Source organism: Taudactylus pleione, unplaced genomic scaffold (genome assembly GCF_031769625.1).
Source record: "Taudactylus pleione unplaced genomic scaffold, aTauple2 ptg000145l, whole genome shotgun sequence".
NCBI lineage: Eukaryota > Metazoa > Chordata > Amphibia > Anura > Myobatrachidae > Taudactylus > Taudactylus pleione.
In genome coordinates, this window is record NW_028284547.1 from 1327283 (window position 1) to 1351695 (window position 24413).

At 45.9% G+C, this 24413-nt stretch overlaps 1 protein-coding gene across 5 annotated transcripts; it reads right to left on the bottom strand.

Annotated features, from left to right (window-relative positions):
* Nucleotides 1-2886: 2886 nt before the first annotated feature.
* On the bottom strand, nucleotides 2887-18119 carry BEST2 (bestrophin 2). Of its 5 annotated transcripts, XM_088473917.1 has the most exons (11): nucleotides 17849-18091; nucleotides 16696-16775; nucleotides 11422-11611; nucleotides 10569-10663; nucleotides 9929-10162; nucleotides 9472-9626; nucleotides 8247-8324; nucleotides 6179-6331; nucleotides 5663-5743; nucleotides 4846-5000; nucleotides 2887-3776 (listed from the first exon to the last, which is right to left on the bottom strand). In XM_088473917.1, the coding sequence occupies exons 1-11, from the start codon at nucleotides 17932-17934 to the stop codon at nucleotides 3335-3337; spliced, it is 1749 nt and encodes a 582-aa protein (XP_088330043.1). In that variant the 5' UTR covers nucleotides 17935-18091; the 3' UTR covers nucleotides 2887-3334. The 5 variants fall into 5 exon arrangements, with proteins under 5 accessions (XP_088330043.1, XP_088330044.1, XP_088330047.1 ...); XM_088473918.1 differs by lacking the exons at nucleotides 16696-16775; nucleotides 17849-18091 and adding an exon at nucleotides 18099-18119; XM_088473921.1 differs by lacking the exon at nucleotides 17849-18091 and having other exon boundaries at nucleotides 16649-16731.
* Nucleotides 18120-24413: the final 6294 nt, after the last annotated feature.

The window sequence follows — 24413 nt, forward strand, 5'->3', positions numbered from 1 at the left end:
TGCTCAATGTCATGAACGACATTGAGCACAGCCTGCCGGGGACACACTACACGATATCGCTCAGGGAGCATATCGTCTAGTGTGTATGCACCTTATGACAGGAGGGCTTGGAAAATCAATCGGATGAGAATATGCATAGAATAAATTAGAGAAGTATATCATAAATTTGGTCACTGTAATGACTTATTCTTATTATCAAAATAGCACACTGTTTTGGGGCAGTATGAATAAACAGCCTAATCTGTGATAGGAGACAAAGATTTGTCATTTGTAACAAATTGTACAATGTATATGTATTCAATTAGACAAATAGCCTAATTGAATACATATAACCCAGTCTCCTGGGTATCAGAAAGGAATTTATTTGATATTTTGCATAACCCTCGATATTTAATACTTGTTTTAATGATATTTTCTTTGATATACCCCCATTTTGAACACGTTGGGAATATTTTAAAGGGGTAGTAACCAGTAATATTTGTGTTTTAATAAATATACTCATCATATTGTTTGAATTACTATGTTTAAGTGTGCCCCAAAAAGCCACTTTTTGTCTTCTCCTTGCTTTCCGGCAAGAATTGAAAAATAAAAAAAGTTTATTGCCACAATTGTCAGGAATTGAGACGACTGTTTTCAGCTACTCTTGGAGGATAGCAAAGAGGTAGAGAGGTTTGGTCATTGAAAAAGACAGTTGGCTAAGACCACAGGCAAACAATTCGCATGATAGGCAGCCTGGCCTCGTGTTTGGAGCTCGTCTGCTACTCTGTTGGGATCAGTAATTCATTCGTCTTTATGGATCTAGGAAACCTCATCAATCTCACTCTGGTTCCAGTCAGTGTTCCGGGTAATCAGAGAAAACTCCAGGCCTGACGTTAAACTACTCACACATTAATAATCAAGGTGCAGATAGCCCCTGTGCCAGTATGACACAGGGTGGACAGACTTTTATTCAAACCTGTCTATCCTGCAAAAACAAAATGAATACATTCAGACCATATTGAACCTCAGCAGCACTTGTGTTCGAGGAGATGGGATGAAAATGGAATAGTGCTCAACAATATGGAATGGGACAATGACATGGCAGCCATGGATATTAAGGACACTTCTTTGTAGGTTTTCACCAGTTTCAAGCCCTGTCGGTTCTACTGGCAACAGCTGCATAGGTCATGGCAGCGCTCTTTAGGTCCAGAGGGATGTGGGTTATCCCTTATCTGGATGATCCGTTGATTAAAACAAAGACTCCGACTTTGCTTCGGATGAGTTGACACCAGATGGTTTAGACCAAATGTGGCCTACCACCTCCTGCTATCTGGCCCACTGATTGCTGTCCGGCTAGGGGAGTAATTTTGGGATACCAAAAAAATCTTTACTGTTTCCACTGCAGAAAAGAGCAACACTGATGCTTCTCTCTAATGTATGAAATGGTGCCACTACACATGCCCAGCCACAGCAGCTCCTCCCATAGGGTAATGCGAATGCGGACCCCACTCTGTCAGGGCAGCCGCAGAGCTGTTACTTACATGCTCTCCTTGTGTCGTCCTGTTTACTCCCCAGCTGTTGCAAAGCTTTGATTTATAGCTGCAGCTAAGAACCTGCCCTCTGCTCCTCTATAACTTTCTCTTCCATCTATGACAGAACACACCGCTCCCCTCTGTCCTGCTGCTCTCATGTCCATTTTTCTTCTGGCCCACAAAGTACAGGCAAGCTTTTTAAACTCGTCCCTACCCTACTTATTAATTAAAAGCAGCTAATCCTGGTGCCTCTAGAGTGAGGGCACGATGGATAAGAGCAGCAAGGCACAATTCCTCTAGGCCTCATACAGAAGCAAGGCGGTGCAGGTTATAGTTTGGCGCGACCCCTAACGATAACCCTTACCTAATTGCTGGGAGGCTTTGGCAACAAAAAATTTGCAACCTTTGTACAAAGTATTTTTGTTGAACACGGCACCCAAAGGCTTGCTCACGGTTAGATCTTCTTGGTACAGGGTGAAAAACCATTGCCCCAAGGTAACAATTTTTCTCTCCTGAGGTTTGGTCTGGTCCCTGATCGCTAGCCCACTATCAGGACTCCTGGCTGCTTATTTAATTTTATTGTTATCAACCTAGATCACAGGTTCTCAAACTCGGTCCTCAGGACCCCAAACAGTGCATGTTTTCCAAGTCTCCTCACAGAATCAAAGGTGAAATAATTAGCTGCACCTGTGGATCTTTAAAAATGTGTCAGTGAGTAATGACTACACCTGTACACCTGCTGGGTGACCTGGAAAACATGACTTGTGTGGGGTCCTGAGGACAGAGTTTGAGAACCTCTGACCTAGATCTATTATTATCCTTTGAGCCTTCCCAAGACACTGACCCTCATTACCACCATTCTTCAGTAACACAATTAGGAGGGACGTCCATCTGATTTTCGTCGCATATCAATAGATGCTATGGGATGCAATTGGGAAACCAGCTGACATGATCCCGACAGCTGGCTTCCCGACTGCTTTATCCCGGCGAGGGTTAGGTTTAGCGCACCCGTGGGAGGACTTAGGGTTAGGCACCCCCCCCGGGAGGGTTAGGCACCCCCGGGGGGTACTTAGGGTTAGGCAGCAGGGAAGGGGGGGGTTAGGCACTTACAGGGGGGGATTAGGGTTAGGCACTTGGAGAGGAGGTTAGGGATAGGCACCCCTAAGGAGGGTTAGGTTAGTCATTACTTAGGACGATCGGGATTTCCAGAGCTGTTGGGCTGCCACGGCCGGCGGTATCTCATACCGCTTCAGACACTATGATGTGACTCAATATAATGTCATCCTAATAAATACATCTGTTCCTAGTCAGTGGCCGATTAGAAGCTGCACCGGCCCATTGTAACCCAACACCTTCAGGCTTTCGTTACCAGATCGTGGTTTGTACCTGCGATTGCTATAAGTCACCGCCATTGTTGTTGTGGATTTTTTTTTTTTTACAAAATTTGTACAAAAAGAAATGCGACTTACGTTTGTTTTCCCCCCTTCTGGATTGAACAATTCTAAACACAGGTTTATACAACAGTAGAAAAATAGCTTTAATTATAAGAGAAAATAAAAACAAAATCGCTAGTCTAAATGGCAGACTAACTTCATATTGTCACTGCAATAACAGATAATATAACCAGGTACGGTAGGCCTAAAAATCTGCTTTGGCACAGGGTGAGGGGTTGGCGGAGGACATATTGTTCAGAGAGTCTTGTGCGACAGAATGGTCACTCCAAAAGATCAGGCAGAGGTTTTAAGAGAGTAACAAAATGGCGGTGGTAATTTGTGATGGAGTCTATCTGCTTTTTGCAACCACATAAGGCAAGTCTTTGGCATTTAGGTTTTAGTTGGAGGGTCCTCATATGAAGGACTGGACTCGTCCTCCTGGGAGGCAGGGATAGTATCCACAGCGGGAGCTGTGGGCTCATTTCTGGTGTTGAAGGAACCGACCAGCTCTACATTGAATATGGTGTGAGCTGGAACGTCAGGTGATCTGATCTCCGGATGCGGTAGAGTCTCTGTGCAGGTCGGGTCCTGAGGACCCTCCTGGTCTAGGCTGCCCGAAGTCTCCGATTCAGAGCTGGTAGATCGTCTCAGCAGCATTACACAGCTCCCAGGGGCAACGAAGGGGCTGGCAAGAGCTGCAGATGAGGAGAGTGGAGAGGCTCCAACCCCCGGAAGCAGGCGGCTTAAGAGAGGAAATGGACTGGTGATGGTTTCTTCATTCATCTCCTCAATGTCAGAGAGGGGCTGGAACTGCATGTCTTCCTTAGCGAGCCTGGCAACAAAAAAAGAGATCATTTACGTTATTAGGTGAAATAAGAACTTGCCAGGAACATCTTTAAGTTCAGATTGAGCAAGAAGTATATGATGAAGTTGAAACGTCCACCGTAAATAAAGACGCGCAATGGTTTTTCGTGCCAATGGAGAAAGTAGGCAGGACCTCTATGTACATACAAATGACAGCCAGGCGGGCACAATTGGCACTACTGGTACTTTGTAAAGCAGCAATCTAGAAATTCTAAGGAAGAGTAAACAGGAGACATAAAGGGAAGAGATCTGTGGAATATATACACCGGGATCGGTCTATAACACATGATAAAAGGTGGCAATAAAAAACAGGTCTTATAAAAAGGGAAAACAACATCATTATCTAATCAATTAGAACCCCAACTAAATTATTATTTCAAAACAGGAAATGGTCCATCATAACATATTAAGGAAGGATGGGGCACAACACCTGGGCCTTAGCGATTCTGGCTAAGGACAGCGAAGATGGAGATTGGAGAAGCCTACAGAGGGCACAAGACAGACCCCGCCCTGGATGTCACATCTGCAATATCTAACATGCATTTATTTATTACTGCATGTGCTCTAGCATGTGCTGTAAAGTTCCATGGGTTACAGACAGTCTTTTTAAAGCCTCACCATTGTTTCGTAAAGGTACATCATACACCTAACCAGAGCCATAGGGCTCTGCTGCTCCTGCTATAAAGAACCAGCAAATTATATTTCGATAACCAACTGTAAATGACATCGGAGAGGGCGGGGGAGCAGAACCAATCACAGCCCTCCACACAGAGTTTTCATCTCTCGCTGTGAGGAGAACCACAAAACGAAAAATGGATGCACAGAAAATCACCTGGCGCTTTGGCTGGAGGAGGCGCTATAGGAAAATATTTTCCCAGGTGGCAGTGCAGTTTTTGGAGGAGTCTGTGCCACTGCCAAAATCCATCTTCCATTTTGCGACCCCTTCAGTTTGGTATATGTATCACAAATGTGTAGAGAAAGGGAAGGGCGAGAGAGGGGGTAATGTATTTTAGGAGAGAAGGAGCGGTGGTACTCACGCCATGTCAAAGGTGGATCCCTGGAAGGAAGGTAGATGTTTCTGAAATAAAGTGGCGGCAGTGTAGGGAGGACGGGGGTCCGAATCATTCCAGTATCGATCCTTCACCAAGAGAGGGACATCCCCATACATTTCGTCCACAGCCATCATGGACACCTAGAGGATGCGGGAAGCCGGAGTTATGGGTGCGCACGTGTGTAACTGCTATGACGACGTTGCTTTCTGGTACAGGGTGCAATGGGCAACAATAGTGGTGGAAATAGGACCTCATCAATGAGAAACAAAAGAATGAGCACTGTGATCTATGCTATATTGTGTTCTAGGGCAAGGTCTGGTCACCACCGATCACAGAGGTGATGGACGAGCCGCCATCCTGCTCTCCATCATCCAGTCACCATGCTCCGACCCCTAAGGTATCACCCGAGCTTCCTCTTGCAGTCATTATATTAGCACTGCAGTGTTGGAGCATGGATACAGGTATCAGATAGGATAAATGCAGGAGAGGATACATCCCCTATTTGTGCCGTCAGTCATTCTCCTAATATAATGGGAGCAGGAGCAAGTGCAGGTGATGGGTACTCATTTAGCATTGCTGTTTCTCCCACTATAAAGGACTATAGAGAGCGCGACTTGGGTAGGTGTTCCTAGCAGAATGAAACTGAAGATTGAGGGTTGATAAAATTCTGTCTATCGACCTGTATTGTTATCAACATATAATATTACAAATATTTTTGTAATAATTTTTGGTGTTAGAGACCAGCGAGGCCTCCGGTGACTGATTCTGGTTATACAGTGCTCCTGGGCAAAGTGTTTCTTACCTGGAAATTCCGATCAATCAGGAAATTGGTTTCAAAATCATCGTCATCCTCACCAAAGGGATTGATCAGCTGCTCCGCCACCTGGAAGGGGAGAATGGAGGACTGTTAATAGGATATAGACATGGTGCACAAATGCTCAACGGCCCTTATTTTTAGTAGGAGGGGAGTTGCAGGTACGGGCGAAATTCTGTCAATAATTTAAAATGCGTAGCCATGTTGGTTTTTGCCTTTTAAAAATACAGCCTAAGTCGCCATAATTGTGCTCGTGCATGCAACGCTCAACCTATTAAGTAAGGGACAATATGTTTCCTTGCGCTAATCTGGAATTACACCTCCTCCCGAGTTCACATGTAGACACAGCAGAAGAAATCCCAAACTGCACATGGACCTCCCCATGTACATACATGCAAAAGAGGCCACCCCCCTAAAGCTCCAGTGTGACCTCACTTTCCTTAAATAAATTACTAAATACAAAATTAAAGCATATATTTTGGCCGTCAATGACGCAGTCCCTACCTTGAGCCAGCCGGCGTAGAAAAAGAACTGAAGCAGAGTGAAGACAGGGACATAGAGGTCCAGGTCGTGGCCGGAGTAACCCTTGGATGGGTCTAGAAACTGTCGTCCAATCAGACAGGTGAGAAAATAGCTGTACACTGCGATGGTCACCACCTAGTGGACAGGGACGAGAAGACAATGAGACTGCGACTATGTATATACTATGGAGCTTCACTGCCTGACGCCATGTAACAAACAGAAGTGTCCGTTTACCATCTCCACAAATAGCATATGGGATCTTTGTGTTAGCACCGGCGTGAGGTTATCCTCACTGTGTACATAAGGCCCTTACTGGAGCCTAAGGTCCAGCCAGTCAGACCTGCAGTCACTGCCACAGTGAACATGGCTTTATCACCACCCGGAATAAGGAACTCTGAGCCCTGTGGACACTGAGGTGCTGATTCTGAGTTAAATGCAGGTTGTCCTGAATTGCTTCCGCATTGCATGCCTAGTACTAAATGTGTATACTCGCCTGTATATTTCATAATAGCCATTATCCTAGTGCACAATTGCATCAGCCCTATCCCTGGTACCCCTGAAAACCGTAACGTAGGATATTAGGGCGAGCTCGGGGAGGACAGAAACCCCCCGTGGAGCAGAATGGCACGCCCTCACTAGTCACAAGTGGCGATGCGCTCAGATTGCGTACAGAGCTGCGTTGCCTGTAGTTGCGTACTCTTGGTTCCAGACCGTACACCTGCGAGATATACGCTGCACAACCAAAAAACCAAAACACTAAATAATGCAGTATACATTACATATATATTACACCGTAGGGACTGATTATCCCCATTACAAGCGATTTTAAACCTGGACTCACATTGGTTTTGACCGCAGTATTGGGCATATTGCAATCTGCTATTGTGTCTATTTACAAAGATTTACTCTGTTTAATAGGCCATAAAATATAAAATTGCATATTCTAGACACTTTATGTTGTAGGTTATTCCCTCCACGCCGCATGTGGGGGATTGTGTCTCCAGTCTCTTATTTTTGGAGGTGTCTGGGCACTACTACCTCCCCAATAACACCTAATTTCCCTCGCTATTAGGCCACAAAATACTATAATCTAGGACGGCTTTGGTATCAGCAACTAGGAAAAGTACTAATTATATAGACAACCAAAAGTTTGGAGAGAGAAAGTTCCCCTTGGTGTGAGATGAGAGCGCTAATGTAAAGCTTTACACAGCAAACATGAAGCAAATCCCCAGGGCAGGCGATCTGTGTGCTGGGGACTCATCTGACAAACTCTCTATACAACCCGCACAGCACTGTCTGAGACCTATGGGTACGGAGTTCAAACCTGAACATCTATAGCTGCAACATAGCTCCTAAGGAAGGAAGGATCTCCAATGACATCTCATCCGACACTATCCAACCATTTCCAGGTAAAGGGAGATTATATGGATGGTGTGATGGATGGCAAGGTACCAGGGCACTCTACAATCCTCTGACACTGAAGCGGTCAAGATTGTTTAGCAGCGTATAAACCCCCTAACAATAGTCCCCAATTACATTTTATTTATTACCACTTATTTAAATAGCACCCAGCACAGGAGTGCTTGACGTTAATAACGCTTGCATGGTGCTGGATGTTTATATAATTAGTGATAGGTTAAAAGCAAAAAAAAAGACCATTATTAAATAAATAAAAAAAAGAAGATTGCACAAATTTACACAAATCAGTCAGCCATAACAAAGGTTTGGGTTCCTATAGGATCACAGTTCCCTTATTGTATAATGTGCCAGTAAATTTTTTTATATATTGTCAGTAAAATATTTTTTTATCACAATCAATAAAGAGTCTAAAGTCAGCAACCTGGGTATGAGAATTCTAAATAAACTGTATAATAAATAAGCAATACAATAAATAAACAAATATATATATATATATACATACACACACACACACACACACAGTGTAATAAGCATAATAAATCAGCAGTATAATAAGTAAGCGGTGTAATAAGTGTCCCTTTAAAGGGCCAGTGCCCACCCACATGCTGTGCACTGGTGAGGCGATGCTTACCTGAGTGTAGACCAGTGGGATACTGACCCAGTCATAGTGGAAGAGCATGCCGCAATTTCCCCGAAACGCATTTAGTTCCTAGGGGTAAAGAAAGACGAGCGTAAATATACATATAAAATTACGGTTCTCTTTATTTCTCTATAAATGGGCAGCGATACATTGCCAAGGAGAAAAATGTACTTTCATTGACTTAAATAGAGCAACGCCCCCCTGTGGAGACAAAATAATGAAACTCAGGAAATTACCACGTGATCAGCTACAAAGCTGTATATAGGTATATTATAGTTTTATTCAGCAAAGTATACCCCGGAAAACACTTCCTTTATATTGCAAACTATTTCACTATATATTAAATGCTTCTCTGCCTACCACTTACAGTAAAAGGACAGATGAACGTCCCAACATTCTGTACATAATGGAGAACATTACTTCACTGGCAACACTTGTGCTGAAATTTCAATTCTGTTTTATAGTAGTCAGACTGTGCTGTGCTTGGTCAGACACAAGGTGGCAGTAGAGTGCTGCTTACATTCCATATTTGGAAGCAACATAACATTGGCAGGAATTTCTGAGGAGTTGGGTACAGGATACCTCATTGGAGCAGTGAGGAGCTTGTTGAACAGAACAGGAAAATGCACCAAAATATAGGTAAATGCAGATACTGTGCTCACAGGATTGCTAGAGTCATGAGATACGTTCATTGACAGCGATAAAATAATACGTATATTAATTCATCAACTCTTTTACATGGTAGATGCAGCTTCTAATTTCAGCTCTAGGCAACGTTTGATAAGGAATATTTCTATGGCACAATATTAAGCTGTATAGAGCAATGCTCCCAACCCAGGCAGATCCGTGGGTCTGTTGAAAAGTAGGGTTGCCCAACACAATTGAACGAGAGGACCAATCAGAAGCATAGATCACAGAGACTGTGGCATCTGATTGGTCCTCCCACTCACACAGGCCTCTGCAGGTAAATCAGAAGTGATGGATTGAAGAGGTTTTCCGGATTAGGTGGTAATGCAGCATCAAGGACCAGCAGCCCCGGCTATACAATAGGACATGAGTTATACTAGCGGCAGGACAAGGGACCTGCGGGCGGCCACCAAGCTACATAGGAAATAAAAGGGAGCATTTATCACTAATGAGAGAACTGTCCCCAACACAAGCAGCAAAGGTTTTGTTCATTAAACACAGACCAGGAGCCACCATTACACCCACTCACCTCTATGAGCATCTTATATGAGTGGTCATCATGTACTCTCCCCTCCTTGCGGGCCTGAGCTGCCAGACTACAGAACCAGACACAGGGGACCCAGTACTTATTATAGGAGGAGCGGAGATTCTCAAACTTCTTCCTCTCATGGCGAGTCATGAACCCTGCGGGCAAAAACACTACATTACATGTATGTAACTGGGCCCCGGACACCCTCCTGTCCTCATAATCCCCCCCATGTTACATAGCTCCTTCCTGTCTGTCACCCTGTAGTGGGAGGGACAGACCCCATGTCACATAGCTCCTTCCTGTCTGTCACCCTGTAGTGGGAGGGACCAGCCCCATGTCACAGACAGAAGGGAGCCATGTCATACTTTCCTTAGAAGTATAGAATAAAATAGAATATGGTCCTTCTGTAGCCGTTCTCCTTATTGTTCCAGTATTAAGCAGAAGATGGGTCACTCACCAGCCTCCACCACGTGATCTATAGTTGGAAACCTCTTGAAGGCCGCAGTGCTGACAGACCTCAGGATGAGCAGCCCAGAGAGGCTGCAATACCGCATGAGTGTCCGACGGTACATCCTCCCCCGCTCATCCGATCCATGCACGGTGGCAGAGATGGCGCACATGACCCTGTCGGGAAAGGGCATGCACAGGTACTGGTTCCACCACCGGTTCACCACCAGGGTTACATAGAAACCTGTGGGGCAGGAGAAGGCAGCGGGTCAGAGGGTGGATACAGGACTAGTGAAGGGGGGGGGTAAGATGCAATGGTCCAGACACAGGAGAGACCATCCCACTAGAAGGCAGCCTAATAATTCACTAACCACTAGTGACACCATGTGTCTCATGCCTCAGGGAAATTCTAGTGAATGGAGAGGCTGAACATTGGTTCATGCAACAATTTGGCAGCCTCTAATTTGTAGGGTAATGGCACACATTGACCAAATATGTCATTTCGAGTTCTCATTTCAACTAAAGGGAAGTCATTGTGGAACCCGGAGAGGGCCAGGGAGGCCGGCCGTGGGAGGGGCCAGGGAGGGCGGCCGTGGGAGGGGCCAGGGAGGGCGGCCGTGGGAGGGGCCAGGGAGGGCACTGTGTCTCACCAAGCACGAAGGACACAGGGATTAGATTAGCGTAGTTGTTGCAGTACAGCGACACTTTCTCAAAGCAGCTTCTCTGACCATCGGTAAGAAAGAACCTAAGTGATGAAGAAGGAGTCCGGATTAAAACCATGCAGACCTTGGGCACGATTTAAGGGGAGATGTATCAAGCCTTGGAGAGAGTATATAGCATGTGTTAGTGTGTGTATACTGTATATGTGTGTGTTCGTGTGTATATAATATATACATTTGCTACATATATATATTATATATAAAACCCCCCAGAAAATCCTGCATTTGCCCCTGCCCACATAGGGTCCGCCTATGTTGAGCCTCTGTGTGGTTTGGTGGGGGCCCCCACAAGCCTTAATCCGGCCCTTGCTACATAAATAACAGAAGCTGATTGGTTGCTTTGGAAAACTTCTCTTTATCTATCTCTCTAAATGTAAACGCAGTAAAGATACAGTAGCTAATATATATATATATATTCGGGATCCCGGTGTTCATAATACAGACACTTTGTTGGTCGGTATCCTTCCTAACCTTCCCACTAGGTGCCTACGCTTAACCTCCCCCTCCCAGCACCCTAAACCTCCTCAATAAGATATAAAAAAGAAAAAAATGTACACACACACACACACACACACACACACACACTTCAATACTGTGGCCTATTTTAAATCATCCTGTGTAAAATCCCTACCTCAACAAATGTACACTCCCAATGGCCCGAACATCATCTAAACGTGCCCCTGTGCAGTCAGTACGTGAGCAATGGCTGCTTGTATCAACTGTCAGCAACTGCCCCCCTGCACTAATAAGCCCCACACAGCCAACTCATCCCGCTACCATTTACCTGTATGTAATACTGAGGGCCAGGTACATGATAAAAAATGCCAGGAACTCCTTGTACAACAGCTTGTAGATGCTCCCTCTCCATAGTAATAACAGCTTATAAAACCCTCCAAAACGGGCATTTGCCACACGCGCTGTGTACGTGACAGTCATAATGGCCAAATAAGCACCGCAACAGGGGATACAGGAGCCTGTAAAAGAAATAAGATGTTACAGGGGTAATAGGATAGTCAGGAGCTGGGTTACTGTAATCAGATGTTACAGGGGTAATAATACACTCAGGAGCTGGGTTACTGTAATAAGATGTTACAGGGGTAATGAGACGCTCAGGAGCTGTGTTACTGTAATAAGATGTTACAGGGGTAATAATACATTCAGTAGCTGGGTTACTGTAATAAGATGTTACAGGGGTAATAAGACACTGAGGAGCTGGGTTACTGTAATTTGTTGTTACAGGGGTAATAAGACACTCAGGAGCTGGGTTACTGTAATAAGATGTTACAGGGGTAATAAGACACTCAGGAGCTGGGTTACTGTAATAGGATGTTACAGGGGCAATGATACATTCAGGAGCTGGGTTACTGTAATAAGATGTTACAGGGGTAATAAGACACTGAGGAGCTGGGTTACTGTAATAAGATGTTACAGGGGTAATAATACACTCAGGAGCTGGGTGACTGTAATAAGATGTTACAGGGGTAATAAGACACTCAGGAGCTAAGTTACTGTAATAAGATGTTACAGGGGTAATAAGACACTCAGGAGCTGGGTTATAGTAATAAGATGTTACAGGGGTAATAATACACTCAGGAGCTGGGTTACTGTAATAGGATGTTATAGGGGGAATAAGACACTCAGGAGCTGAGTTACTGTAATAAGATGTTACAGGGGTAATAAGACATTCAGGAGCTGGGTTACTGTAATAGGATGTTATAGGGGGAATAAGACACTCAGGAGCTGGGTTACTGTAATAGGATGTTATAGGGGGAATAAGACACTCAGGAGCTGGGTTACTGTAATAAGATGTTACAGGGATCATAGGACACAATGTTAAACCTTTGACCCGATCTGGTACACTGGGGTTAGCTGCACTGCCTTGTATGGGTCAAAGCGGAAAACATCTGGTCACCATACCCCATAAAGTGCCATCCAATTACTGGGTGAGATGAAAGTTATTGAGGTATAAAGGTCTCTGCTGAGAGCAGATGAATAATGAAGGATTGGAGGTCTTATAGTTCCCATAGTAAGCGTATACAGAGGCGGTCAGACTTGTTATCTCATGTGTACACCATTACTGAGCACACATTCCCCAGAACAATAGGAAGTGCAGGAAATCCCATTAGTTCTCAGGAGTTTCCTATAATAAGTGCAATGTATGTACATATGATAAAGTCAGATAGGTGCCGAGAGGGGAAAATCGCCAATAAGAAAACAGTATTTAATGGGTTTATACGCCCAGGCCTGAGATAACAGGAGGAGAGAGCTGTCCCAGCCTGGAGCATCCTCACATATACTTAGCAGGTGAAAGAACTTGTGGTTATTGTGTACTAAGCGCTCACCTGATGGTCAGTGGATGGCTAAAGAGGGGCAGGTGCAACCAAATAACATATAAATATGAGTGACCAGATGAGATATGTACAGTATATAGGAAGACACAGTGCTCCAATATAAAGAACTGGTAGTATAGAAGGAGTGGGAATAGTTGCCAGGGATATTAGCAGGCTCCTTTAGGGCGTCTCTATTCGTAGTGTTGAACGTCTCCCTCTAGACACCTACTGATGTGGCAACCCTTCTTGAAATAGGTATATGGGGTTAACAGTGTGGCGAGTGTGCCCCTTTAGGGGGTTACTCTCCGTGTGTTACTTACATCACCTTTTGTAAACTGTACTTGTACCATAAACACTGTCATATATACTGTACATATCTCAGCGGGTGGCAGTCAGGATGCCGACCGTCCAAATGCCTACCGTCGGCATCCCGACTGTCTAATCCCTGCAGGGGTCTAATGACAGGCGTCCAAATCCCGTCACCTGTCATTTTACCTACGCCGGGAGCCTGATGCCCGGCATACCGATCGAATGCAAGCCGGGCAGGGACTTAGGGTTAGGCACTTACAGGGGGGGGATTAGGCACTTGGGGGGGAGGGAGGTTAGGGTTAGGCACCCCTAAGGGAGGGTTAGGTTAGTTAGTATTTCCCTTAACAGCTGTCGGGATCTTCACTGGTGCAGGTCTTTCGGAGTCGGAGTAGGTCCGGCAGTATTTCATACCGATCCCATCATATTCATTTATATGTTATTTAGTTGCACCTGCCCCTTTTTAGCCATCCACTGAACATCAGGTGAGCACCTAGTACACAATAACCACAATCATCCTTCCTTTGGTGTGAGGACATCTCCAGCACTCAGTTGCTCCCGCTACCTGGGGAACCTCTGTTGAGCTCGGATCACAATTTACATATATCAGGTGAAAGAACTTAATTACCGAACATTTAAAAGGTCAATTCTAGATAATACTTTGTACGGACAGCGCTAGTCACATTTACTAACGGACATTTTAGTGGCGCGTCATTTATGTCAGTCTAAAACTATCAAAGAAAGACACATAAAAAAAAAAAAAAACAAAAGCGGGCATTAATTAAACACAAAAAGAACTCAAACTATTGTTAGGGTCCAAAATGTGTATGCAACTTAGGAGGGTAAGCCGGGAAAAAAAAAATATATTAATTATTTTGTAACAGATTGCCCAAATCGTACAAAAATATATATATATATATATATATATATATATATATATATATACATATACACACACACAAAAACTTGGTCACCGGCACTCAAAGAGATTAAGAGCTTAAAGAAATGTCCCGCTGGGGTTCTCACCCTGGGGTATATACCCCTCCAATATACTTCTGCAAGAAAAGCGGCACTCCCAGACTTCAATCGACATAAGTGTTTACTGCATCACAGCATCAACGTTTCGGGGTCATCCCCCTTCATATATATTTTTTTTTTATTTATTTATTTTTTTTACTGCATATGAATAAGATTTATTGACAAACTAGTTGGCACCCACGGACAAAGCGCAAGTATTCAGTGGTATATATTGGTCTTTACAGTCACCATTTAGTTTCAAGTTGTTATGCAGCCCTGGAGCTGGGTAACACATAGTTCCCATCCCTCATGTACCATGGCTGTGGGTAGAGTAGACTGAGCGCTTTATAGCCCAGGGGCAAGAAACCTCTTCTGGAAGTTACATGGTAGCAGGCGCTTACTGTAGGACAGTAGTAGCTATTATTGCACAGCAAAGACCACTAGATTTTGGCTACCGGATATTGAGGAAATCCTCTATAATGGCCCCAGCATGGAAGACCTGATACAAGCTGTAATGATGAAGACTGTTACCGGTTTGGGATATGCAGAGAAGCCTATGTCCCAGGCCATAGCAGCGTGAAGGCGGCCCAGTGGCTGGCAGGCACCCTCTAAATGCAGGGCAACAGAAGGCTTTTCAAGATGACCAGGCCTGACAGAGGTCCCTTCAAAGGGGCATATTCAATTTGTAGCGAAAAGTCCGTTGCCGGACTTTTCGCCGCCATCCCTGGTTTCAGGGTCAAAAAAGTACCGCGCTCGTCCCAGCGTATCCAATTCCAAATCGGCGAAAAGGCGACCCGGCGAAAACTAAATCAGCAAAAAGTCCTGTCATTTTTGGGGAAATCAGCCTGACCCCCCAAAAGATGCTCTGACATGGGGGTTCACTATGGGTACCCCGAATAGCTCTGCTAAAGGTATGTGGGGTCTTTAAACGGTCTCAATAGTTGCTGTTTTACATTTTTAAGAAAGTGGTGAAGAATAGCATTTAGCAAATTTTTGGGGCAAAATAAGTAGTTTCAACAAATTTGGGGTACATGAAAAGGGGTGCAAGCATTTTTAAAGTGGCTAATGTGAAGCTTTAAAAATCCACCTGCCGCAGCCACCTGCAATCCAAAAAACACCTGGGGCATACTTGGGGACCCCACCTGAGACTATTTCGCTAGTTTTAAAGTTTGTGCCCCAACTTTTTTTTTTTGCCCCCAAAACGAAAGTACTGTTTTTTTGGGGGTGTCCTGTGGAACTTTTTTTTTTTTTTTACACAGATTACCTTTGGGGGACTGTACAAGTGGTGCAGGGTGGTTTTGTGGAAGTTTGTACCCCAAAACCCCAATTCTGCACTTCATTTTGCCACCTATTCATAGGTGATACTTTTTCACAGGGTCTGATGCAATTACTTTTTGCATTGGGGAAAAGACGGACAAATTGAATACAGGAAAAAGTGAAAATGACGTCATCGGCGATAAAGTATCGTTGAAAACGGCTTTTCGCAGCCTAATTGAATACGGCCCACAGAGTCCAGACAATACAAACCCAGCAGCGCAGTCAATAGTCCGGCTTGGAAAGTGGACCACGGTTCAACCAACAGCCACCAAATCCAATAATAAAGCTTTAATAACGCCTGAGCCATTTAGCGAATGGAGGCAAACCATGTGGCATTGGCCAAAAAAACAGCTTCACCCTACACAGACCCGGGTGTCATGTTCGGGTTTTTCTTCCAGGAAATGGGCTGAAAAAGGTCATCAAGACAACGCAGAAGCTTGCAGAGCATCTCGTAACCATGACCAACACCATGAGCTACATTAGAGGCTCTAAGCTGCTGCTAGAAGTGCATTATGCAACCCCAGGTCTGACAATAGGTCTAACTTCCTTGCTGAGGCTCTACTTATGAGAGAGAAGAAGAAAACAGAACATTTACATCAGACTTGACCAAAAATGTCTCTCTTTCCTAATTATTTGCTAGTTTAGGTCAGTCAAAATAGACTAGGGAGGAGGATTACCACAATGCAAGGCGGTATTAACCCACTGGTGCCCACTCATGTCAAATAGATGTTAGGAAAATTAGGTGTAAGGCTCTGGGTGGCCATTTGCCTCTCAGTAGGAGGGAGAGAAGGAGTCTGGGTAAACAAGCTCCAGATAAGGGAACAGAACTAGTAAGAACTGACTGGAACTACACTTGAATCCCAAGGGAAAGATTTCCCATAAAAAAAACCAACAGAATTAGAAGTAATACAGACGAGACACACACACAAAACACTGAATACAGACTAATCGTCAGCTATGAGATTTTTTTTTTAAAATAAATAAAAAAATGTACATACTCTTTGCCGTTCTATGTATTATTTTGCCCTTAAGATACTTCACCTTTTATGTCCTTCAGTTTGATCTTCAGACTAATGTACTGTTCTTACCCCAGTCATACTGAGTTGTATTCACACCGACTACTATAATTTCCTTATAGTTCTTGCCTTCTGGTTTGTAACCACCAGGGCTGTAACACATCATATAATTCTTTTCATTTATGATTAAACTGAATTGAACAAACATATGTAACAAATAAATAATGTTTTTAACACGTGTGCCTCATTTGTACATGCAAGGGAGGAGGAAAGAGGAGCAGAGATGGGGGCGATACAGAGCAGGGGGGAAAGGGGAGCAGAGATGGGGCAATACAGAGCAGGCAGGGAAAGGGGAGCAGCGATGGGGGCAATACAGAGCAGGCGGGGAAAGGGGAGCAGCGATGGGGGCAATACAGAGCAGGCGGGGAAAGGGGAGCAGAGATGGGGCAATACAGAGCAGGGGGGAAAGGGGAGCAGAGATGGGGCAATACAGAGTAGGTGGGGAAAGGGGAGCAGAGATGGGGGCAATACAGAGCAGGGGGGGGGTTATGGAGCAAATAAGAGCAGAAAGTGAAAGTTGAGCAGCAATAGGGGATAAACATGACAGGCAGGGAAAAGGGCAAAACAGAGCAAGTGGGGAAAAGGCAAGAGCAATGGGCACCACCCAGAGCAGATGGCAGGGGGAAGCTTTGGCAAAAGACAGCCCATAAGAATAGGGATTAATGGTCACAGAGCTGGTGGAAAGTGGGGTACAGTCAGTGCTATGTCACAGGGGTGCTTCCAGCTCATGGCGAGCAGGGAAATCATAAGTATTGCTCTATAGTAGGCAAAAAATGTCCTGCACACAACCCTGCAGCCTACACCGTGATTTGGGTCTTGAAGTAGGAAAAAAAAATATTTCTGCGAGTTTGGAGCAATAAATATAATAAGAAGCAGATAAGAAGTAATAGAGGTACAGTAATGCACGGTCAGGAGCACATTGCGGAGTAAAGGCACTGGGAAGGAAAATAAATACACCCCAAAACATCTATATCCAGTAACAGGTCCTCAGCCAGGTGCCCGGGGATCACGTGTTCCTAAATCATAGAGCGACCTCTATATGCCCCCACCCCATAATATAACAGCGCCCCCCATCTTCCCAATACTATAACAGTGCCCCCACCGCATAATTCAATGGGACCCCTACATCGGCCCCCCCCCATATCTGCAGTTACCTGTCTCTCACCTGCTAATGTCACCGTCCCAGGTGCCGCATCTCAGGAGCAGAACTTCCCAGCACTGCAGCCCCGACCCCGGCTCTCCTCTCCCCATAGCACAGGAGCCCCCTCCCCCAGGTCCTTCCCCTCTCACCCCGCGTCTGATTGTCCAGGTGATGGGGGAGGGGGATTTACGTCCGAAACCCCCCACACAGTGTATAGTGACAGTGAGTATGACTCAGCCCCGATACACAGCTGCTGACCCCGTTATCCCCTCACCAGGAATGATGCACCCGATTCCCGACATTATCCAAGTTCCTGTTTGTGCCATTGTAGTATTCCCCTCCCCCCAATTACTGATAATTAATTCGATTGTCAGCTCTTTGGGCAAGGGCTACTAACTTTTGTAAACCTATGTTTGTAGTGTCGCAATAAGTTTGGAATATCAGTTGTTGGGTGCAGTCAGTGTACATTCTCTGTAACACCAAGTAATTACACCAGGATATATGTGTTTATTGACATTTATTTATATGGCACCAGGTGCCAGCATCCTCTGTTACAGTCATGCACCTTTCCAAATATAAAGTGCATCCGGAAAGTATTCACAACGCTTCACTTTTTCCACATTTTGTTATGTTACAGCCTTATTACTAAATAGAATACATTTTTGTCCTCAAAATTCTACACACAATACCCCATAATGACAACGTGTATAAAGTTTTTTTGAGATTTTTGCAAATTTAATGAAAAAAAAAAAAACACTAAGAAATCACATGTACATAAGTATTCAAGGCCTTTTGGGCCCCATACATCTGCGATGGATTGCCGCGATCCTGCAACCCGGCATCGGGTTGGATTTTGCCGATTTGACGATCGCGCTCAAAAAATGATCTCAATCGTCAAATCGGGGACATTTAACGTGTCAAATGTCAGAGATCCAGCGACGGATCGATGAACATCGATGGTGGGCGATCGGAAATTTCCGATCGCATCCCTGCATCGTGACGATCCGTTGCAGATGTATGGGCACCTTTTGCCATGAAGCTCAAAATTGAGCTCAGGTGCATCCTGTTTCCACTGATTATCCTTGAGATATTCCTACAGCTTAATTGGAGTCCACCTATGGTAAATTCAGTTGCTTGGACATGATTTTGAAAGGCATACACTTGTCTATTGACAGGATTGTCTCGAGGCACAAATCTGGGGAAGGGTATGGAAAAATATCTGCTACTTTGAAGGTCCCAATGAGCACAGTGGCCTCCATCATCCGTAAATGAAAGAAGTTTGGAACCACCAGGACTCTTCCTAGAGTTGTCCGGCCGTCTAAACTGAGCGATCAGGGGAGAAGGGCCCTAGTCAGGGAGGTGACCAAGAACCCAATGGTCACTCTGTCAGAGTTACAGCATTCCTCTGTGGAGAGAAGAGAACCTTCCAGAAGGACAACCATCTCTGCAGCAATCCACCAATCAGGCCTGAATGGTAGAGTGGCCAGACGGAAGCCACTCCTTAGTAAAAAACACATGGCAGCCCACCTGGAGTTTCCAAAATGCACCTGAAGGACTCTCAGACCATGAGAGGCAAAGATTGTACCCTTTGGCGTGAATGCCGGGCGTTATGTTTGGAGGAAACCAGGCACCACTCATCAGTAGGTCAATACCATCCCTACAGTGAAGCATGGTGGTGGCAGCATCATGCTGTGGGGATGTTTTTCAGTGGCAGGAACTGGAAGACTAGTCAGGATAGAGGGAAAGATGAATGCAGTAATGTACAGAGACATCCTGGATGAAAACCTGCTCCAGAGCGCTCTTGACCTCAGACTGGGGCGACGGTTCATCTTTCAGCAGGACAACGACCCTAAGCACACAGCCAAGATATCAAAGGAGTGGCTTCAGGACAACTCTGTGAATGTCTTTGAATGGCCCAGCCAGAGCCCAGACTTGAATCCAATTGAACATCTCTGGAAAGATCTGAAAATGGCTGTGCACCGACGCTTCCCATCCAACCTGATGGAGCTTGAGAGGTGCTGCAAAGAGGCAGGGCCGGCTCTAGGGGTGTTCGACCTGAGTGGTCGAACAGGGGCGCCACCCATAGAAGGCGCACCCTTCCCCCGCATCCCGATTGCAGTGGGACAGTACTGTCCCGCCAGAGCCGGCCCTAGGCATAGGCATTCTAAGCAAATGCCTAGGGCGACTGGAATGTCTGCAGCTCAGTCACTCCCTCCCCCACACTACAATACAGCAGTGCAGACTCTGCCCCGTTAACGCCCCGGCAGCCTAGTCAATTAAATTACAGAGAATGAAATGAATCACTGACCTGCTCCGCCACTCAACCGATGCTCCGCCCACACCCGCAGCTGTCTTAAACCCCACTCTCTGTCAACAATAGCCCCGCCTACTCATCTGCAGCTGTCAGAAGCACCATCGCCAGTGTTGCTAAGCTCAGCCCGACCCCTTTGTCCTCCTGGAGCTCTGCCTATTCACCCCCCCTTACCTGAAGCTCCACCCATCCTGTCTGGTACTCTAAGCCCCGCCTCTACCCCCATGGATCCCATTCCCCACACAGTCTCCTTGCCTGAAGCTGCACTCCCAGTTGTAAAGCAGAACTGCTCAGCTGCCTGAGGAGGAGCCTACTGAAATGGAAATTAATGGGTAAAATTAAGTTGTTGTTTTTATATTAGCTTTGACCCCACAGTTTTTTTCCCCATGAAATTTGAGCAATGGGGAGTGTTCCTGTCTGCTGCTTTAGCAGATATTTTAAGCCTTGGGGCTCTATTTACTACAATCCGCATATTGAATGCGGATTGTAGTGTGATATTACCGAGTGAATTCGCATTGCGAATTCAGGCAATATCACAGGGATTTACTATAAATCCCTTGCAGGGACAGAGCTTGCGATAAAGTTCTGTCCCTGCGGATCCCATCCGCACTCTAGTCGCTGTATTTTCGGAAAAAATACCGCGACTAAGAGCCCGCGCATGCGCCGACCCACCATCGCTGCTGCCCCCCCACCGGCGCTAAGCCCCGCCCCCGGCACTAAGCCCCGCCGCCCACGATCGCGGACCCCCGCGACCCCCCCTCCCTTCATTACACTTACCTGCATCCTCCTGGCCTCCGGTGATCTTCTCCGAGCTTCCCGATCAGGTGATCTCCCATACTGCACTGGGGCCCGATCACCTGATGACCGGGCAGCAGTGCACTGTGGGAGACCAGCTGCCTGGAGAGGAGCCATCACCGGAGGCCTGATCACCGGTCCCTGGATTCAGGTAAGTAATTAAAAAAAAATGTTTCTTTTTTTTTTTTCTTTCTTTTACAGCAATCAGCTTGTGGTCTATTTAGACCACATAGCTGATTACTGGTACCGGCTCCCGGCTCTGCTCTCCCCGTTAGAGCAGAATGGGAGCCCGGTAACCAGGGGAGACCCTGGATAACGCCACCTCCAGGTGGCGTTATTATCACAGGGCTTCCCCCGGTATTTTTTACACAATTTTTTTTTAGTAACTATGGTCGGATCACATTTCCCATTACAATTATGGGAAATGCGATCTGCTTTACTAAAAATAAGTGATACTGGGGGTTGGAGTAGAATTTTACTAATTCTACTCCAATTGCCCTGTAATAACTACAGGTGAAACTAAAATAATGTGAAAAGGGTGTGAAAACACCCTTTTTCACTTTATTTTAGTAAAAATAATGTTAATAAATAGAGCCCTTGGGATTGTTCAAATTTGGCTGGCTATAAGACTGCTTGTTTTTGTTCTGGCGTGTATTGTGATTATGTGGATGTATAGTGGGTGTCATTCACTGAATGATGTGCTTTGTCTGTAAGCTAGAACTTAGGAGCTCATTCAGACCCGGACGCTAAGCTGCGATCTTACGCAGCTAAAAGGGGCTGGGTATGCAAATACCGCGATCGCACTGTCTGGTGTAAGGACGCCCTCTATGTCTTAGAGAGCGACGGCAGAGCGATCGCACACCGATATAAAGGCGCCCACTTTTCTCTCTTAGCACAGGTCATCTCCAGGAAGTGTAGGAACAATCGGAACCATCGAGAGCCATGGGAGCTGCTCGCAGCCTTTGAGGTTGACCCTACCCATACTTACCTACCTTTCAGAATCTCTTCCCTGGAGAAGCCCGGGTAAGAGAAGCAGCAGGGGGCCGATGGGGGTGGGGCCTAACAACTTGCATCATTAAGCCCCGCCCCCTCACGGCAAAACTGCCGCGATTGGGTAAAATTTACAAAGGGGTGGGGCCAAATGCTGTGATTCATGCAGAATCACATCTTAAGCCCCGCTCCCTTCACGGAGACCCGCGATCGCCACGGGTATTCTCATTCTGCCCACTTCACTAGGAAGTGGGCAGAATGCGGAGGAAATGCCTACCCTTCCAGGGGTACGGGGGGTTACCCGAAAAATCGGGAGCCTCCCGTGAAAACCGGGAGGGTAGGCATGTATGACCCTACCCCACCACAAGCACGGCGATCACTGCAGACTGAAATACAACCATGTGACGTGTACAATGACGTCTCCATGTTAATTATGCACACCCATAAAACTCAGTTTTGATGCCCAGACATGCCTGTGTTCGCAGCACCACTCCCCCGTTCACAAGCACCTTCCCGTTACCACCCACAAACGGCACTGTCACTCAAAGTAGCGTCCAGTCTGTGTACTACGAGCGCACAATTCCCGATCGCAGAGTGACACACGCATGCGCATATTGACGCATACGCATGCGCAAACAGGCGACTATCGCCCAAAGCGGCTTAGGGAGCGGGTCCGAATCAGGCCCTTAGTGGGGTGTAGGTAATCTTATGGTGTTATGTAGGAGATATTGGGGAGAGAGAAGAGTGTAATAAAATGTGTAATACTGGGTCCTAGCACCGTATCAGGACAGCAGTGCGCCCTGTGCTGTACTGCCGCCCCTGTTGCTCCCCTCCACCCCCTCCTCCCCCTGAGAGCTTAGCCCTTTCCGCCAGGTGGAGGCTGGAGGGCGGGGCTCTTCATCACGTCGCTTTGCGAGCACCGCGCAGCACTGCAGGAGGTCTCTTCATGCAGACCTCCGGAGCCGGTAGTTTTCGACTGGTGACCTAGGAGGATTCTACCTTGTGCGGAGGCACCGGCCGCACCACCCTCCCTACGGCCCTGCTGGGTACACACTGGCAGATATAACGGACGTTCAATTAAACAGCTGGTATATCATGTGTGCATCAGCTAGTGTGTACAGATGATACGTCTGTGAACTATGGCCCTCATTCAGAGCCGCTCGCAATTAGCGCTCGAAAAAGGGGGTGGCTATTCAAATGAACCGTACGCTCCTTGCGGTCTGTTGCCGCCTCCATGTCTGAACGAGCGAACAAAACATGCGCTCGTTTATTTGATAAAAACGCCCCCTGGCCGCTCACATCATATGTCATGTCCGCTATTTATTAGATTAATCGAGTACATCGAACAGCGTATGAACTGCTCGCTATTCTTGTGGTTGGTTTTCCCTACCGCTATATTGCGAGCAGTTCTGACTATAAAACAACCAAGTGACGTGGTCAATGACGCTGCTGTATTAATTATGCACACCCATAAAACGCCCGCTTTGACCTTTAAGCACGCCTGCGTTCTGATCTCCACTCCCTGTTTTCAAGACCTTCCCCTGTTACCACCCACATATGCCTCATTCTGTCACTCAAAATAGCAGGCACTCGCTATATAGCGAACAAACGATTTTCGGCCGCACTGACTGGTTCGCGCATGCGTACTAAAAACCGCACGCATGCGCAGATGTGCGAACATCGCTCGGAACGAGCATACTGCCGCTAACGAGCGGCTCTGAATGAGGGCCTATATCATTCAGAGACATAACGCAACGGCTTTGCGGCATACCCGATATATTGCTGCTTTGTGTATGAGATAAAATAAATACATATATATATATATTTATGTGAATAAACATAAATCTTACCTTAAAGATCCGCTGTTTCTTCCCCAAGTGGGTATTTAAGATAAGATTTATGTTTATTCACTTGTTTATATGTAGCCTGACGATGGGCAAATAAATCCTGAAATGTTGCTGGACAATTTGAGTTTTTTTTTATTGTGAAAAGAGACCGCTGAGTACCGCAACTGGAACTGTATGTGTGAATTTGTAGCTTGCACTACGGTATATTGCAGGAGAGTGGCAAGCCATTTGGAATTTTATATACAGTATACTGTGCATATATATATATATATATATATATATATATATAGTTATATATCTGGATATATATTCTGCAATAGTAATAGGATAATAGGGAACAGTGGGCCTGATTCAGAGCCGCTCGTAAGCGGCCGCTCGTTCGCTCCGAGCGATGTTCGCACATCTGCGCATACGTATGGGTTGTAATGCGCATGCACCAACCAGTCAGTGCGGTCGGAAATCGTGTGCTCGCAAAATAGCGAGGACCCGCTAATTTGAGTGACAGAATGAGGCGTTTGTGGGTGGTAACAGGGGAAGGTGCTTGAAAACGGGGAGTGGAGATCCGAACACAGGCGTGCCAAACGGTCAAAACGGGCGTTTTAAGGGTGTGCATAATTAACAAAGCAGCGTCATCGGCCACGTCACT

Coding starts and splice junctions, on each gene's coding strand:
- BEST2 (XM_088473917.1), bottom strand. CDS start 17,934: ATGGGGAGAGGAGAGCCGGGGTCGGGGCTGCAGTGCTGGGAAGTTCTG. Junction 10,163..10,568: donor CCCTGTGTCCTTCGTGCTTG/GTGAGACACAGT, acceptor CCTGCCCCACAG/GTTTCTATGTAACCCTGGTG. Junction 9,627..9,928: donor AGATCACGTGGTGGAGGCTG/GTGAGTGACCCA, acceptor TTTTGCCCGCAG/GGTTCATGACTCGCCATGAG.